This window comes from Physcomitrium patens, chromosome 1 (assembly GCF_059467195.1).
Source record: "Physcomitrium patens ecotype Gransden chromosome 1, ASM5946719v1, whole genome shotgun sequence".
Taxonomy (NCBI): Eukaryota; Viridiplantae; Streptophyta; class Bryopsida; order Funariales; family Funariaceae; genus Physcomitrium; species Physcomitrium patens.
The window spans coordinates 3,284,124-3,299,384 of record NC_143410.1 but is presented as its reverse complement, the minus strand read 5'-3'; the positions used below and the strand labels follow the sequence as shown (position 1 = coordinate 3,299,384).

Sequence of the window (15,261 nt, the reverse complement as noted above, 5' to 3'; positions counted from 1 at the left end):
CATATTGGAGGTCCTATAAAACGTCGCCACGTAGCCTCTAGTTAGATAGTATATATAGAGACAAGAGTGAAGGCTTCTTCACTCTTGTCAACTCCTTTCTTGCTTCTAGGTTAGTTTCAAGGGTCTCTAGTTTTCTTGTCTTTTGGCAATAGCCATTCTAGTTTCTCTTTTCAATATACATACTTATTATTCATATTTTGTTACTTTTCTTTGAGTGAAGGGTTACTTGTCTGAACTGTTTTTTCATTGAGTTCTTGTCCTTGACAGATTGACAAGAGTGTACTTACAATATCAGAGCTTTGTTTTTCTTGAGTAAGAGTGGATTACCCCTTTCTCTTGACAAGGCATAAGCGTATTAGAAGTTTGCGGATTACCCACTTCTAAAATGAGATTGTTCTTAGTATCTTCTTTATTATTAAGTCTTTCTTTTCTTTTGTCTTGAGCAATATCAAACAAATTTTTCTTCTTAGTGTCATTATGGCAGAGCTTGTTGAAATGAAGAGTGCAATGGCACAAATGCAAGAGCAAATGAGGGAGTTAATGCTTGCGATGCATCAACTCAATTCACCAACACATGAAAGAACAAGAATAGCAGAAAGTGGAGATATAGAGATGATCGGAGCTGCTTCAACATCTACAATAAATCACGTTCCTTCTCCAATTGTACAACACCCTATAAGCACTAGAGAACCAAGAATTGCCTTACCCGAGAAATTTGATGGTACGAGATCAAAGTTTCGAGGGTTCATCAATCAAGTACAATTGGCAATTGAACTTCAACCGCAAAGCTATCCAACTCCAGGATCACAAGTCAGGTTTATTGGCACTCTACTTTCTGGTTCTACATTATCGTGGTTTTCGTCTTTTCTTGAACAACGAAATCTAATATTGGACTATTTGGAAGCTTTTTTGGCGAAGTTTCGATCTATGTATGGTGAACATGATGCAACTCATGTTGCAACAAATAAGATCCGAATTTTGCGACAAGAAAATTGCTCAGTAACAGTGTATGCTTCACAATTTCGACAACTTGCAATTGACATCAAGTGGGATGATGCTGCACTCATCAGTCAATTTCTTTATGGATTGCAATACGAAGTAAAGAAATTGATGCTCAACTTACCTGATCCTCAAACTTTGAGTCAAGCAATCGATTTTGTGGTAAAATATGATAATCGACTTTTTGAATTTCGATCCGAGAATCATTCACAAGAACGTCAACATTATTACTCAATGGCAACATCAACATCTTTGCCAAACGTACATTCGGAAGTAGAAGACATGCAAATTGACGCGGTACGTTTTAAACCCCTAACTGAGCAGGAAAAGATTCGTCGTCATCAAGAAGGATTATGTTTATATTGCGGAGAACCTAAGCACACTGCTCAACATTGTCCAAAGAAACGATGCAACTATAAAATGAGGGGTACGACGGTCAAAGAAGACAACATGTCGGAAAACAGATTCGTCCAGCTACAATAGGGACCGTGCAGCTGGAACCTTGTACAATTCCTAATGAAGGTCCTATCCTCTCTCGAGAACCCTCTCCTTGTTTTATAATAGACTTATATTTAGAACCTAAGAATTACAAAGCCTCTGCTTTATTAGATTCGGGAGCCTCAGCATGTTTTTTAGATGAACAATTTGTTAAAAGTCGTAAAATACCCTTTGTACAAGAACCTAAACCAGTACATGTAGAAGTCATAGATAGTCATGTTAGCTACATAGCTTTTAACATAATTAAATCCCCGTCCAATCCAGTTATTTAAGGTTTTTCCTAGCTAAAAAAATATAATCCTCGAATAGATTGGAATTCACGTAAACTTGACTTTTCCCAGAGCGTTATTAATAGTTCTACCAACCAAGTAAAAAATTATAAGTCTAGTATAGTAAAACCCGTACTGATAGGTGCAAAAGCATTTATACACGTAGCAAAAGAACGATCAACTTTTGCTATTTATGCTGCACCTATTTCTGAAAACGTAAAGACTTCAAGTGGCATTCCAAGTCAATATCAAGAGTATCAAGACGTTTTTGAGAAAAAGAATGCAGATATTCTTCCTGAGCATCGCCCATATGATTGTTCAATCGACCTCAAGGAAGGAACTCAGCCACCATTTGGACCAATTTACAGTTTATCGCAAGATGAGATGGTTGAACTCAAGACATATATTGACGAGAATTTAGCAAAGAATTTCATACGCCATTCAAAATCTCCAGCAGGAGCTCTAACTCTATTCGTAAAGAAAAAAGATGGATCTTTACGAATGTGTGTTGATTATCGAGGACTCAACAAGATCACAATCAAGAACAGGTATCCATTACCTTTGATATCAGGACTCCTTGACCAGTTGAATCAAGCTAAGATCTATACAAAAATAGATCTAAGAGGAGCATATAATCTAATATGGATCAAAGAAGGAAATGAATGGAAGACTGCGTTTCGAACCAGGTATGGACATTTCGAATATAATGTCATACCCTTTGGACTCACGAATGCACCAGCTGCTTTTCAACATCTCATGAATGATGTATTTTGTGAATTCTTAGACAATTTTGTCGTCTGCTATCTAGACGATATCCTGATCTATTCTAAGAACGTCAAAGAACATGAAATACATGTTCGTCAAGTATTACAAAAACTTAGAGATGCAGGATTGTACGCCAAGATGGAAAAGTGTGTATTTCACACTACTCAAGTTGACTTTTTAGGATACATCATTACAAATGATGGTCTCATGATGGATTCTAAGAAAGTCCAAACAATCATGGATTGGAAGATTCCAAGGACAGTAAGAGATGTCCAATGTTTCTTGGGATTTGCCAATTACTATCGGATCTTCATCAAAGATTTCTCACGAGTTGCAGCTCCACTTACATGCTTGACTAGTAAAAATAAATTCCAATGGAATCAAGAAGCGGAAGCAGCATTTGAAGCCTTGAAGACATTGTTTGTCTCTGCACCTGTCTTATATCGTGTTGACTTTTCCAAGGCATTTTTTATGGAAACAGATGCATCAGATTTTGCCTTGGGTGCAATTTTATCACAAATGGGAACAGATGAAAACTTCATCCAATAGCTTTTCATTCAAGAAAATTCTCAGCAGTTGAGATCAATTATGAGATCCACGATAAAGAACTTCTTGCGATCGTGGATTCCTTTCAAGAATGGCGTCATTATCTAAAAGGTGCTTCTAGTCCAGTCACTGTGTATACAGATCACAAGAACCTCGAATATTTCATGTCAGCACGCGTGTTGAATCGTCGTCAAGCTCGTTGGAGTATGTCTTTGTGAAGATTCGAGTTCATTATCACTTATCGGCCAGGAAAACAACAAGGTTTGTCTGATGCCCTATCTAGACGTTCTTATTTTGTACCAAAACAAGGAGATGCAGCTTTTGAGCAACAAAGAACGGTCCTCTTGAAATTGGAGCAATTTCATCTCCGAGCAATGAAATCAACATTGACTGTTGATTCAACTTTTCTCAAGCAAATCCAGTCCAGTATGTCCTCAGACCCTCTTGTTTATGATATCGAGAATAATTCTTCCAAGTCTCATGATCCTTCTAAGTTCGAGTTCAAGAATAATCTATTATATTTTGAAGGACGCCTATATGTTCCAGAAGGAGAAGCACGTTTACGTGTTCTTCAAGCACATCATGACTTTCCAGCAGCAGGGCACTTTGGATATAATAAGACTTTGGAACTCATATCAAGAGATTTTTGGTGGCTACAAATGTGGAAGTCAGTCAAAGACTTTGTACAATCATGTGATATTTGTTCAAGATCAAAAATTCCTCGTCATCGACCTTACGGACTTCTTCAGCCATTACCTATACCAGAACAACCATGGTCTTCTGTTTCTATGGATTTCATCACAGATCTTCTAAGCTCAAGATCTTATGATTCTATATTTGTGATAGTAGATCGTTTCACCAAGATGGCACATTTTGTGCCATGTACAAAATCTATCACAGGTGAAGAAACAGCTAAGCTTTTCATTGATAATATCTATCGCTATCATGGATTACCTAAAGATATCATATCAGATAGGGGAACTCAATTTGTGTCAAGATTCTGGAGGACCCTTTTCAAGATTTTAAAAGTGGACATAAAGCTATCTTCGGCTTTCCATCCTCAAACTGATGGACAAAAAGAGCACGTAAACCAAGTCTTGGAGCAATATTTAAGGTGTACTATCAACTACCAACAAGATGATTGGACAACCCTTCTGCCATTGGTAGAGTTTGCTTATAATAATACGGTACATTCTTCCACGCAACAAACACCTTTCTTTGCCAATTATGGCTATCATCCACGACTTGATACTTTTGATTTTTCAAAAGTTGATAATCCTGCAGCAGAAGATATGGCAAATCGGTTGTCAGAGTTACATGCAATAATGAAGACGCAATTGAAGGAAGCTCAAGAACGACAAAAGATAAACGCAGATCTATATCGTAAAGAGAAACCACAACTCAGCGTGGTTGATAAGGTATGGCTACTTCGTCGCAATATCAAGACTACTCGACCTTGTGACAAGTTGGACTATCGTAGGCTTGGCCCCTTTTCTATTTTTGAACAGATCAACCCAGTTGCATATCGATTACATCTACGGGAGTCAATGAAGATCCATCCTGTATTCCACGTGTCTCTTCTTGAACCATATAAGACTGTGGATATACAAGGAAGAAGACAAATGCCACCGCCTCCTATAGAAGTAGATAATAATGAAGAATTTGAGGTGGAAGAGATATTAGACTCAAGGCGGCGCCAAAATAAGCTAAAATATCTTGTTCATTGGCGCAGATATGATATTAGTGAATGCACATGGGAGCCATCCAGGAATCTAGCAAATGCATCAACTAAAGTCAAAGTTTTTCATCAACGACATCCATCAAAACCAAGATGAAAATCTCTCTTATAAAAGAGACAAGATTGAGGCAAGATAACATTCAATTTTCTATCCTTGTTTGTAACTTCTATGCATTTGTGAAGCTAATTAGATGGAGAGCCAACAACCAGCGGATTCAACTCAAGAACCTTCGTTTGCTGACCTACAGGACGAGACATTATGATTGTCACAACCTTCAAGACGACGCAATCGAGATGAAGATCTTCAAGAACGACATGTTCTTCCTCGAATAGATGGTGAAATATAACGCGTTTGGTATCACGATTTGGGAAGGGACTCTCGATGTTTGGTGATTTTGCTAGAGGTAGGAACAACTTCTGATGGTGTTCCGAATATTCTATTCGAAGGAAGTTACGAAGGCCTCAACAATGATCAAATAACTGGGTGGTCTTTTCGCCCTGGTATGTGACACTACCGATGGTTGAGAGGCCCTATCAATCATCTTCAAAGAGAACAGAGATCAGATTGTGGCGAATACAATTCGTCGCATCATAGATTTCCTCAACATATGATGATCACTCCTCGTGGAACTCGTCTCTAGAAGGGGGGGTAATGTCACGGCCATAATCATGTAAGCTAATAATTACATATAGAAATAGGTAGAAGTAAGTAAAAGTAGATAAAAGTAAGTTAATTCTATAATATTTAATATAGAAGCTTCCTAGAAACTTCCTAGACGCTGCTTTGAGTTCATAGGTGTCTTTAATTGACTTTTTGGATTAGAAACGTGGTCAACAAGTTGGCCATGTGCCACACATGTTGTTAGCTTGAAGATCAAGCTAACTATGTGGCCCACACGTAGAAAAACTTGCCTTGTAAGTCAAGGCATGTGTCCTATAAAGTCAACACATATTGGAGGTCCTATAGAACGTCGCCACGTAGCCTCTAGTTAGATAGTATATATAGAGACAAGAGTGAAGGCTTCTTCACTCTTGTCAACTCCTTTCTTGCTTCTAGTCTAGTTTCAAAGGTCTCTAGTTTTCTTGTCTTTTGGCAATAGCCATTCTAGTTTCTCTTTTGAATATACATACTTATTATTCATATTTTGTTACTTTTCTTTGAGTGAAGGATTACTTGTCTGAACTGTTTTTTCATCGAGTTCTTGTCCTTGACACCAAGCTAACTATGTGGCCCACACATAAAAGAACTTGCCTCGTAAGTCAAAGCATGTGTCCTACAAAGTCAACACATTTTGGAGGTCCTATAGAATATCACCATATAGCCTCTACTTAGATAGTATATATGAAGACAAGAGTAAAGCCTTCTTCACTCTTGTTAACTCCTTACTTGCTTCTAGTCTAGTTTCAAGAGTTTCTAATTTTCTTGGCTTTTGGCAATAGCCATTCTTGTTTCTTTCTTGATATATATATATATCAAGTTATTTCTATTTTATCATCTTTCTTTGAGAGAAGTCTCACTTATTTAATTATTTTTATCATATTCTTATCCTTGACAAGGGGATAATCCGCAACATCTAATATGTTTATGTCTTATCAAGAGAAAGGCATAATCCATTCTTAATCAAGATTAGACAAAGCTCTAATATTGGAAGTGTATTCTTTTTAATCTGTCAAAGATAAGAAGTTAATAAAAATAAATAATCAAGTGAGACTTTTCTCAAAGAAAGATGAAAAATAGAAATAACTAAATATGTATATTAAAAAAGAAATTGGAATGGTTATTGCCAAAAGACAATAAAATTAGAGACCCTTGAAACTAGACTAGAAGCAAGAAAGGAGTTGATAAGAGTGAAGAAGGCTTCACTCTTGCTTCTATATATACTATCTACCTAGGAGCTACATGGCATCATTCTATAGGACCTCCAAAAATATGTTGACTTCTACAACACATATCTTAATTTGTAAGACAAATTTTTTTATGTAGATGCCACAGAGTTAGCTTATTCCGCAAGCTACGAATATGTGTGGCACATGGTTAACTTATTGACCAAGTTTTTAACCTACCAATTAAGTATAAAGACATGAAAAGTCAAAGCAGTGTCTTTGGAGCTTCTAGAATGTTTTTTAGAAGATATTATGAAATTAATCTACTTTTATCTACTTCTATCTATTTGTATTACCTAGATAATAATTACAATAAATATTTGTCGATGACTTGTGGTTTGGAATAAAAAAAGCCTTTAGAAATTAATTTTTATATGGGCTAATAGATAATGACAAAGATTTATTATTGACAATATTGAGAGTAGATTTACTACAACAATTTATTACTTAAGCTATTACATGCAACAATCTATTACTTAAGCTATTACATGCAAAAATCAATTCTTTGAAAGAAGCCACAAATAAAGATTTGGTTGAAAAAATACAAGTCAAGCCATTATGACATCTTTTAAGTTTTTAGAAGCTAACTTGTTTGGGCTAGAGCCTATATAAATTAACATAGTACATTTTAAATTTCTTATTAAGCAAGAAAAATCTTATCATTGTCACAAAGTTTTTTGCCTAAATTGTGGAGAATCCAAGTACACTACTCAATATTTTCCTAAAAAGTAATACAATCCCAAAATGAGGAGTCTGGTTCTTAAAGAGGATGATGTATCAAAAAATAATTTCTATAGCTATAGTAAGAATCATGTAGCTAAAATCTTGTATAATACTTAGTAAAGGTCTTATTCTCTTCTTGGATTTTTTATCTTATTTTACAACAGATGTATATTTAGGACCTAGAAATCAAAAAATCTTAGCCTTATTAAACTGAAGAGCCTCAATTTATTTAATATAATATTTAATTTAATAATATTTTCTTTTAATTTGATTATTTTAAAATTATTATAGTTAAAATAATATAATCTTCAAATAGATTGGATTTCTTGTAGCTTTAAATTTTCTTATAGTTTGATTCAATATTTTATTAATCAAATAGAAATACATAAGTCTAGTACATCTAAATCCTTATTGATAGGTATGAGAGCTTTCATACATGTAGCAAAAGAACAATCATCTTTTGTTATATTTGCCATATTTATTTTTGATGGTGTAAAGACATCAAGTTGTATTCTAAGAAAATATCAAGATTTCTACAATATTTTTAAAAAGAATAATGTAGATATTTTTTTAAAGTATTGATCGTATGATTATTCAATTGATTTGCAAAAAGAAGCTAAACCACCATTTGGACCAATCTACAACTTATCACAAATTGAATTGGCTGATTTACAAGAATATATTGACAAAAACTTAGTTAAGAATTTTTAAAAATATTTAAAATTTCCAACCAAGGTTCCTATCTTATTTATTAAGAAAAATAATAGATTTCTATGTATGTATGTAGACTATCAAGGACTTAATAAGATCACCATTAAGAATAGGTAATTCCTATCTTTGATTTTAGGACTTTTTGACTAATTCAATTAATCAAAGATTTATAGAAAAATAGATCTACAAAGACCATACAACCTAGTTTGTATTAAAGAAGGAGATAAATAGAATATTACTTTTTAAACTAAACATAGATATTTCAAATATAATAGCATACTTTTTGGACTCACGAACATACTACTTATTTTTCAATATTTCATGAATGATATTTTTTGTAAGTATCTTGATGATTTTGTTGTCTATTATTTAGACAACATTCTTATATATTCTGAGAAGATAGAAAAATATAAACTTCATGTTTGTCATGTATTACAAAAACTTAGAGATGTAAGATTATATGTTAAGATAAAAAAGTATATATTCTATACTATTCAAGTTGATTTCTTAAGATACATCATTTCAAATGAAGGACTAATGATAGATCCATAGAAGGTTCAAATTATTATAAATTGAAAGTTTTCAAAAATAGTCAAAGATATGTAATATTTTTTGAGATTTTTTAATTATTATAAGATCTTCATTAAGAACTTTTTTTAAAATTGTGGCTCCTCTTACATGTCTGATATATAAAGACAAATTTGAGTAAAACAAAGAAGCTAAAGCATGTTTTGAAGACTTGAAGATATCATTTATTTTTGCACCAATTTTGTATTGCATTGATTTTTTTAAGACATTTTTAATAGAAACAAATGCAAAAAACTTTTCTATAAGTGCCATTTTATTAAAAATAGAGATATATAACAAGCCCATTCAATAGCTTTTCATTTCAAGAAATTTTTAGCAGTTGAGATTAATTATGAGATCTATAGCAAAGATTTCCTTGCAATTATGTATTTATTTCAAAAATAGCATCATTATTTAGAAAGCACTTTTAATCCACTTATTATATATATAGATCACAAAAATCTTAAGCATTTCATGTTAATATATGTTTTGAATTCTTCCCAAGCTCGTTAAAGTATATCCTTATTAAGATTTGATTTTAAGATCACTTATTAACTTAAAAAATAACAAGGTTTATTAAATATTATAGATATTTTTGTCTTGTAATAAAAGAAAGAGATACAGCTTTTGACCAATAAAGAACAACTTTTTTTGATGCCAAAGCATTTTTATCTTTGAATAATAACATCAACATTATTTGTTGATTCAATCTTTGACAAGAAAATTTAATTAAACGTGTCCTTTGATCTTCTTCTCCATGATATCAAAAATACTTCTTCAAAGTCTTATAATACTTCAAAGTTTAAGTTCAAGTTCAAGAATAATCTACTATATTTTGAAGGACGCTTATATGTTTGAGAAAGAAAAGCACATCATGACTTTCTAGTGGTATGACATTTTGGATACAATAAGATTTTGGACCTAATATCTAGGTATATTTTTAGTGGTTACAAATGTAGAAGTTTGTGAAAGACTTTGTACAATCATTTGACATTTGTTCAAGATCTAAAACTCCTCATCATTGACTTTATAGACTTCTTTAATCATTACTTATTTTAAAACAATAATGGACTTCTATTTCTATAGTTTTTATCAAAGATCTTTCAGTCTCATTTTTATATGATTCTATATTTGTGATAGTAGATTATTTTATCAAGATGGTATATTTTGTATTATATACAAAATCTATTGCAAGTAAAGAAATGGCTAAGCTTTTTATTAACAACATCTATTGCTATTATGGATTGCCTAAGGATATTATATCAAATTCAAGAACTTAATTTGTATCAAGATTTTGAAGGATCCTTTTCAAGATTTAAAGGTGGATATAAAGTGTTCTTTATTTTTTTATCTTCAAACTAATGGATAAATAAAATGGATAAGTCAAGTTTTGAAGTAGTATTTAAATTGTATTTTCAATTGTCATCAAGATGATTAGACAACTTTTTTTTAATTGGCAAAGTTTTTATATAATAATTTAGTACATACTTCTATTTAAGAAATATCTTTGTTTGCCAATTATGATTATTATCTAAGTCTTAATACTTTTGATGTTTCAAAAGTTAACAATCCTACGACAAAAGATTTGACAAATTATTTGTCAAAGCTACATGCAATAATAAAGGCCCAATTCAAAGAAACTCAAGAATGATAGAAGAATAATACAGGTGCCTATTGCAAGGAACAACAACAATTCATTGTTGATGACAAGGTATGATTAATTTTTTATAATAACAAGACTACTTGTCCTCGTGACAAATTGGACTATTATACAATTGAACTTTTTTTTATTTGTGAATTAGTCAATCTTATTCCTTATTGATTACATCTATTAGAGTTTATGAAGATCCATTCCACATCCCATATGTCTCTTCTTGAGCCATATAAGACAATGAATATCTCAAGATGAAGACAAATGCAATCTCTTCTTATAGAAGTGGATAATAATCAAAAGTTTGATATAGAAGAAGTCTTAGATTCAAGGTGATACCAAAATAGGTTGAAATATCTTATTTATTAGTATTTATATAATATTAGTCAATATTATTGTAATACATGTGTCTTCTTTGAGAATTCACTAAGCACCTACATATTGAAGGTGAAGTTGTATTTTACAAATATTCAAAAAATCCCAATAGATTTCATTCATATAAGAAGAATGCAATTCGAATTTCAATTCAAAAGTACTTAAAGCCAAAATAAAGTGTTCAAAAATATTCTTTATAGTAAGCTCAATAATATATAAAATTCCAATTACCTTAATTCTTTTATAATTAGACAATTTTGATTTCTCTTTATAAGCCCTAATTCTAACTAGTAAGCTTTGGCAAGTTGTAACTTCTAATTTGAGTATCTACTCAATGCAAGAAAAAAATCATAAAAATGCCATTATAAGCCTTCTATATTCTTAGAAAAATCTAGTCCAATCCAACTTATAAGTTGTGAGAAAAATTCTAGAAACCACACCAATGTAACTTAGCCACCAACTTGAAAGTTGATACAAATGTTTCAATTGCAAATTCTCCTTTTTTAATCATTAACTTCAACTCAAAATTGGCATGTAGCTTTATCTTGAAGTCATCTAATACAATGCCAAATTTCACTTTGATCCAACTAATAGATCTTTAGATATCATAGAAATCCTACCTAACTCCAAACTGCCAACTTTTTATACCTTCTTATACCAAAATCCAAATATCTCTCAATTATATCATAAGATTAATACAAAAATTTACACACATTTAGGATACTTAATCAGCCAAATATTGTCAAATTTTGAAGTATAAATATAACACAAATTGCACAAACTAGCCAAGAGTGCTAGTTTTGACTGTATTATATAAATTTCAAGTCACTGATACAAACCTTAACTTTGAAAAATAATTGCAAAGTCATTCCAAATCTTATAAAAATAAACTTTATAGCTTTGAAATAAGCTTAAGGATAGCTCATAAACTTCAATTGCTGATTATTGAATGCCTCCCTATTTTGCCCTACGTAGCTATTTTAATGGCTAGAGGTTTGTTTTTCACCTTGTCCCACAAATAGTCGACCTCTAAGTATCAATCCAACCTATTCTAGGGATTTTTTAGCCCAATCCTACTTTCAACTTAATCCTAGTATCAATCATAGAAATGACTACGTTTTTAAACTATCAATCCTTCAAACTTGGGGCCTTATATTCAACAAAATAATTTTTAATTAAAAAAAAATCCTTAATATACTTCAAAATTGAAGAATTTTATGAATAAATATTAGATAGATAAATTTTTTTTTATATATTTAAATTATGTATTATATAAAATAACTTAGATATAAGATACAAACTTTAAAATACCTTCTCATTGGCTAAACATGGATAAACAAGAGAATAAATAGATGGCAATGCTAAAGATTGAAATGCTTAATGGCACGGATTTCTACTAATTATTTAACAAAACATTTGGTGGTTAAGATATCAATGTGATATTTTACACAAAATCAACTTCAAAAGCTTACATTAAGTCTTTTGATAGTTTTGCATTGTGGAAGTATCAAAGATCATTTACATAGATTTATTATTTAAAAAAACAAAAATAAGATTAAAAAATGAAAAAAAAAATCAAAATCAAAATCAAAATAGTAGGACAAAGAATATATGATAAATCACCAAACACAACATGTATGCACGAAGAAAATAATAATTAAGCTGATGATAGAATTAAAGTAGTGCTAGTCTCCCCTACACGAACATTTCTACAGTGAAAAAGCAAAAATACCAAAAAAATAAAAAGGTGGAAGGTGGTGCTCAGTGGCGAAAGTTTTCATCCACAGCACCGCAACTGAAACCAGACCGACAGCTGGCGGTGGCGCGTGGGTAGCACCTTCGCAGCAATTGGATTGGTGGGCCTCGATCGAAGAAGGGAAATTCCTCGGCCCTATTCTCATTTCGACACTCGCTCGCTCGAGCCCCATTGTTGCGTGGATCTGCTCCTCCCCACGACCCATCTCCCAATTTTTCTCCCTCGCTTGCCGTCCCGCCATACCCACTTTTCATTTTTGTTTTCTCTTGTTGGATTTGCGTCCTTGTATCGAAGCCGGCGCCATGTCGACCTCTGCTGTGTTCAACGGAGATGAGGTCGCTCCCTTCTTCGGCTTCATTGGAGCTGCAGCTGCTCTCGTCTTCTCATGTATGGACTCTCACTCACTCTCGACCGATCTGGCCCAGAAGTGGTTCGTTTGTTCTTGGGTGTCGCTTCATTTTGGGGTTTGGTGATGGATCGTTGGACCGGGCCGCTAATATACGACCCCCGTATTTAGGGTATCTAGAATCCGTGTCGATTTTAGCTTTGTGGATTGTTTCCAGTCTTTTGTGGTCGGTGGTGATGATAGGATTTTTCAGTAGGGTCTGATGTGGTCGAATGCTCTCTGGATGGCCGCGCGGGTGAGGTATTGTTCTGTGTCAGCGTATCTGTCGGTGACATGCGTATGCTACTTGTGGTGCGATCACAGTTCAATTAAGTTTGGTCTGGGTGATGCTCTTTACTTTAGTGTTGGGCGAGGTAGCGGTGTGGGTGGGTGGTGGAATCGAGTGCCAGCCGCTGTTGGAAAGATTCCGTTTCGCAAGCGTGGTTTCCGATTGATTCATCTTCAATAGGCTATGTTGTAGAAATTTGTCATATCAGGGTTTTCTGCGTGATTTCCATTAGAATCCGCAAGTTCTCCTTTGAATTGAATGATTATTCGGTGATATTTGTAAGTGCGATGGTCAGTCATTGATTGGATGCATGATCTTTTCCAGTATGAGCGAGGCATTTTGTGACGAATAAGTTGAAAACGTATGACTCTTTTTGATAGAGTGTGTAACTTGAAGGCGTAGAATTCCTTCGTAAATCACCTCCTTGATAACAGCGATGTTGGGCACCCCACTTTCGAGTGCCTCATCTAGGATATGGCCTCGAAATTCCTAGATATGAATAAAATGGTGAAGGTTTTTGCGCGCAGGCATGGGCGCTGCATATGGAACAGCCAAGAGTGGAGTGGGAGTGGCATCCATGGGTGTGATGCGGCCCGAGCTGGTGATGAAGTCGATCGTACCAGTGGTCATGGCTGGAGTGTTGGGTATCTACGGGCTGATTATTGCCGTGATCATCAGCACGGGCATCAACCCGAAGTCGAAGCCTTACTACGTGTTTGACGGCTACGCGCATCTTTCATCGGGATTGTCTTGCGGGTTGGCAGGACTGTCGGCAGGCATGGCCATCGGTATCGTTGGAGATGCTGGTGTGAGGTAGCGGACGAACCCTTGCAATGTGGTGATGTATGGGAATACGTAGTGAAGTTGGAAAGAGAGATGTAATCGGGATTGAAATGGATTCGCAGAGGGTTCACGGTGATGGACATGAGGTTTGAGGATGCAGAGTGAGTTGTGGGAGGGTTTGGTGTGTTGTGGATGTGGTTGTTAACGTGGAGGATGGCATCGTTTGCAGGGCGAATGCTCAGCAGCCGAAGCTGTTCGTGGGGATGATCCTGATCCTCATTTTCGCTGAGGCGCTTGCCTTGTATGGACTGATCGTCGGCATTATCTTGTCTTCCCGTGCTGGGCAGTCCCGAGCTGACTAGGCCATCGTCGAGTGGAGTAAGTACCTTCTAGCAGTGCTACAGGTGTGCTCATCTATCTGAGGTGGTCACAGCAGGGACCTGTGCAGGAGCGTTCACTTGTACCGGTTTTTTTTCATAGCTAACGATTACGAAGCATAGCGCAGAGCCTGGAAACTTGTAGTTGGGGAATTAAAGTTGTCATGTTATTGTTGTGTATGTAGAGTTTGGGCAAATTATCCTTATTCTTGGTGTCTATAATGTAGGACATCGCTAGAACCACGCTTGTCAAGTGCAAGTGAATTGTGAAAGAGGTTTTAATTGTCTCTTTGATTCAAATCGGTTGTTCATTGTGAGTTCACATCGGTAGCCTTTTGTGAAGAAGCAGCAGTTTTTTCTTCAGTTAGTTGATGCTGCAACCCGTTGTTGAATTGGTCAACTCCAGCTTTTGTACCTGGACACTTCTAATTTCAGTGGTGGCTCACTTGGAATGCTGCTACTAATTGCTAAAGATACTTTCGAAATGTCCTCTATCTTCATGTGTGCATTTCTTGACAGGTGAAAATTTAGGGTGTAATTCTTTGTGACTCATGGCCTATTCGTTGTGTAATAATGCGACGGTCTGAGTTCCTAGAGTCCGGTAAGCAAGAAGAATGGACTTGCGTCAAACAAGAGTCTCGGGTAATGCTATTAAATAGTTCACCAGGATCTAGGTAGCACGTGTTTTCCTTCTTGGAATGCAACAATCAGTAATTAGTAACTATTAATCAATAAGTTCTTGAATTTCTTATTAAGGCTTTTGTATTCTTTTCTTTTGTATTGTTTTTTGCACAATTCTTTGGGCTAATGCGATAGTGGTTGTTGTCTTTATTCGTTTAATTTTGTTGAATTTGCATAACGTAGTAAGAAAGACAGATGTTTCGACTTTAATATTTTGCTGTCTGGAGTAATGTGGAACGAATGGTGTTGATATTTATATACTCC

General features: G+C 34.4%; 1 protein-coding gene across 1 annotated transcript; it reads left to right on the top strand.

Moving 5' to 3' along the window:
* Window positions 1-12,637: 12,637 nt before the first annotated feature.
* Window positions 12,638-14,788, top strand: LOC112279422 (V-type proton ATPase 16 kDa proteolipid subunit). Its single transcript, XM_024513842.3, has 3 exons — window positions 12,638-12,869; window positions 13,684-13,969; window positions 14,169-14,788. The coding sequence occupies exons 1-3, from the start codon at window positions 12,785-12,787 to the stop codon at window positions 14,299-14,301; spliced, it is 504 nt and encodes a 167-aa protein (XP_024369610.1). The 5' UTR covers window positions 12,638-12,784; the 3' UTR covers window positions 14,302-14,788.
* The last annotated feature ends 473 nt before the right edge of the window (window positions 14,789-15,261 follow it).

Bases quoted from the DNA above. Each gene is read 5' to 3' on its own strand.
- LOC112279422 (XM_024513842.3), top strand. From the start codon at position 12,785: ATGTCGACCTCTGCTGTGTTCAACGGAGATGAGGTCGCTCCCTTCTTC. The intron at 12,870-13,683 runs GTATGGACTCTC...TTTTGCGCGCAG, and splicing joins AGCTGCTCTCGTCTTCTCAT to GCATGGGCGCTGCATATGGA. The intron at 13,970-14,168 runs GTAGCGGACGAA...CATCGTTTGCAG, and splicing joins GTTGGAGATGCTGGTGTGAG to GGCGAATGCTCAGCAGCCGA.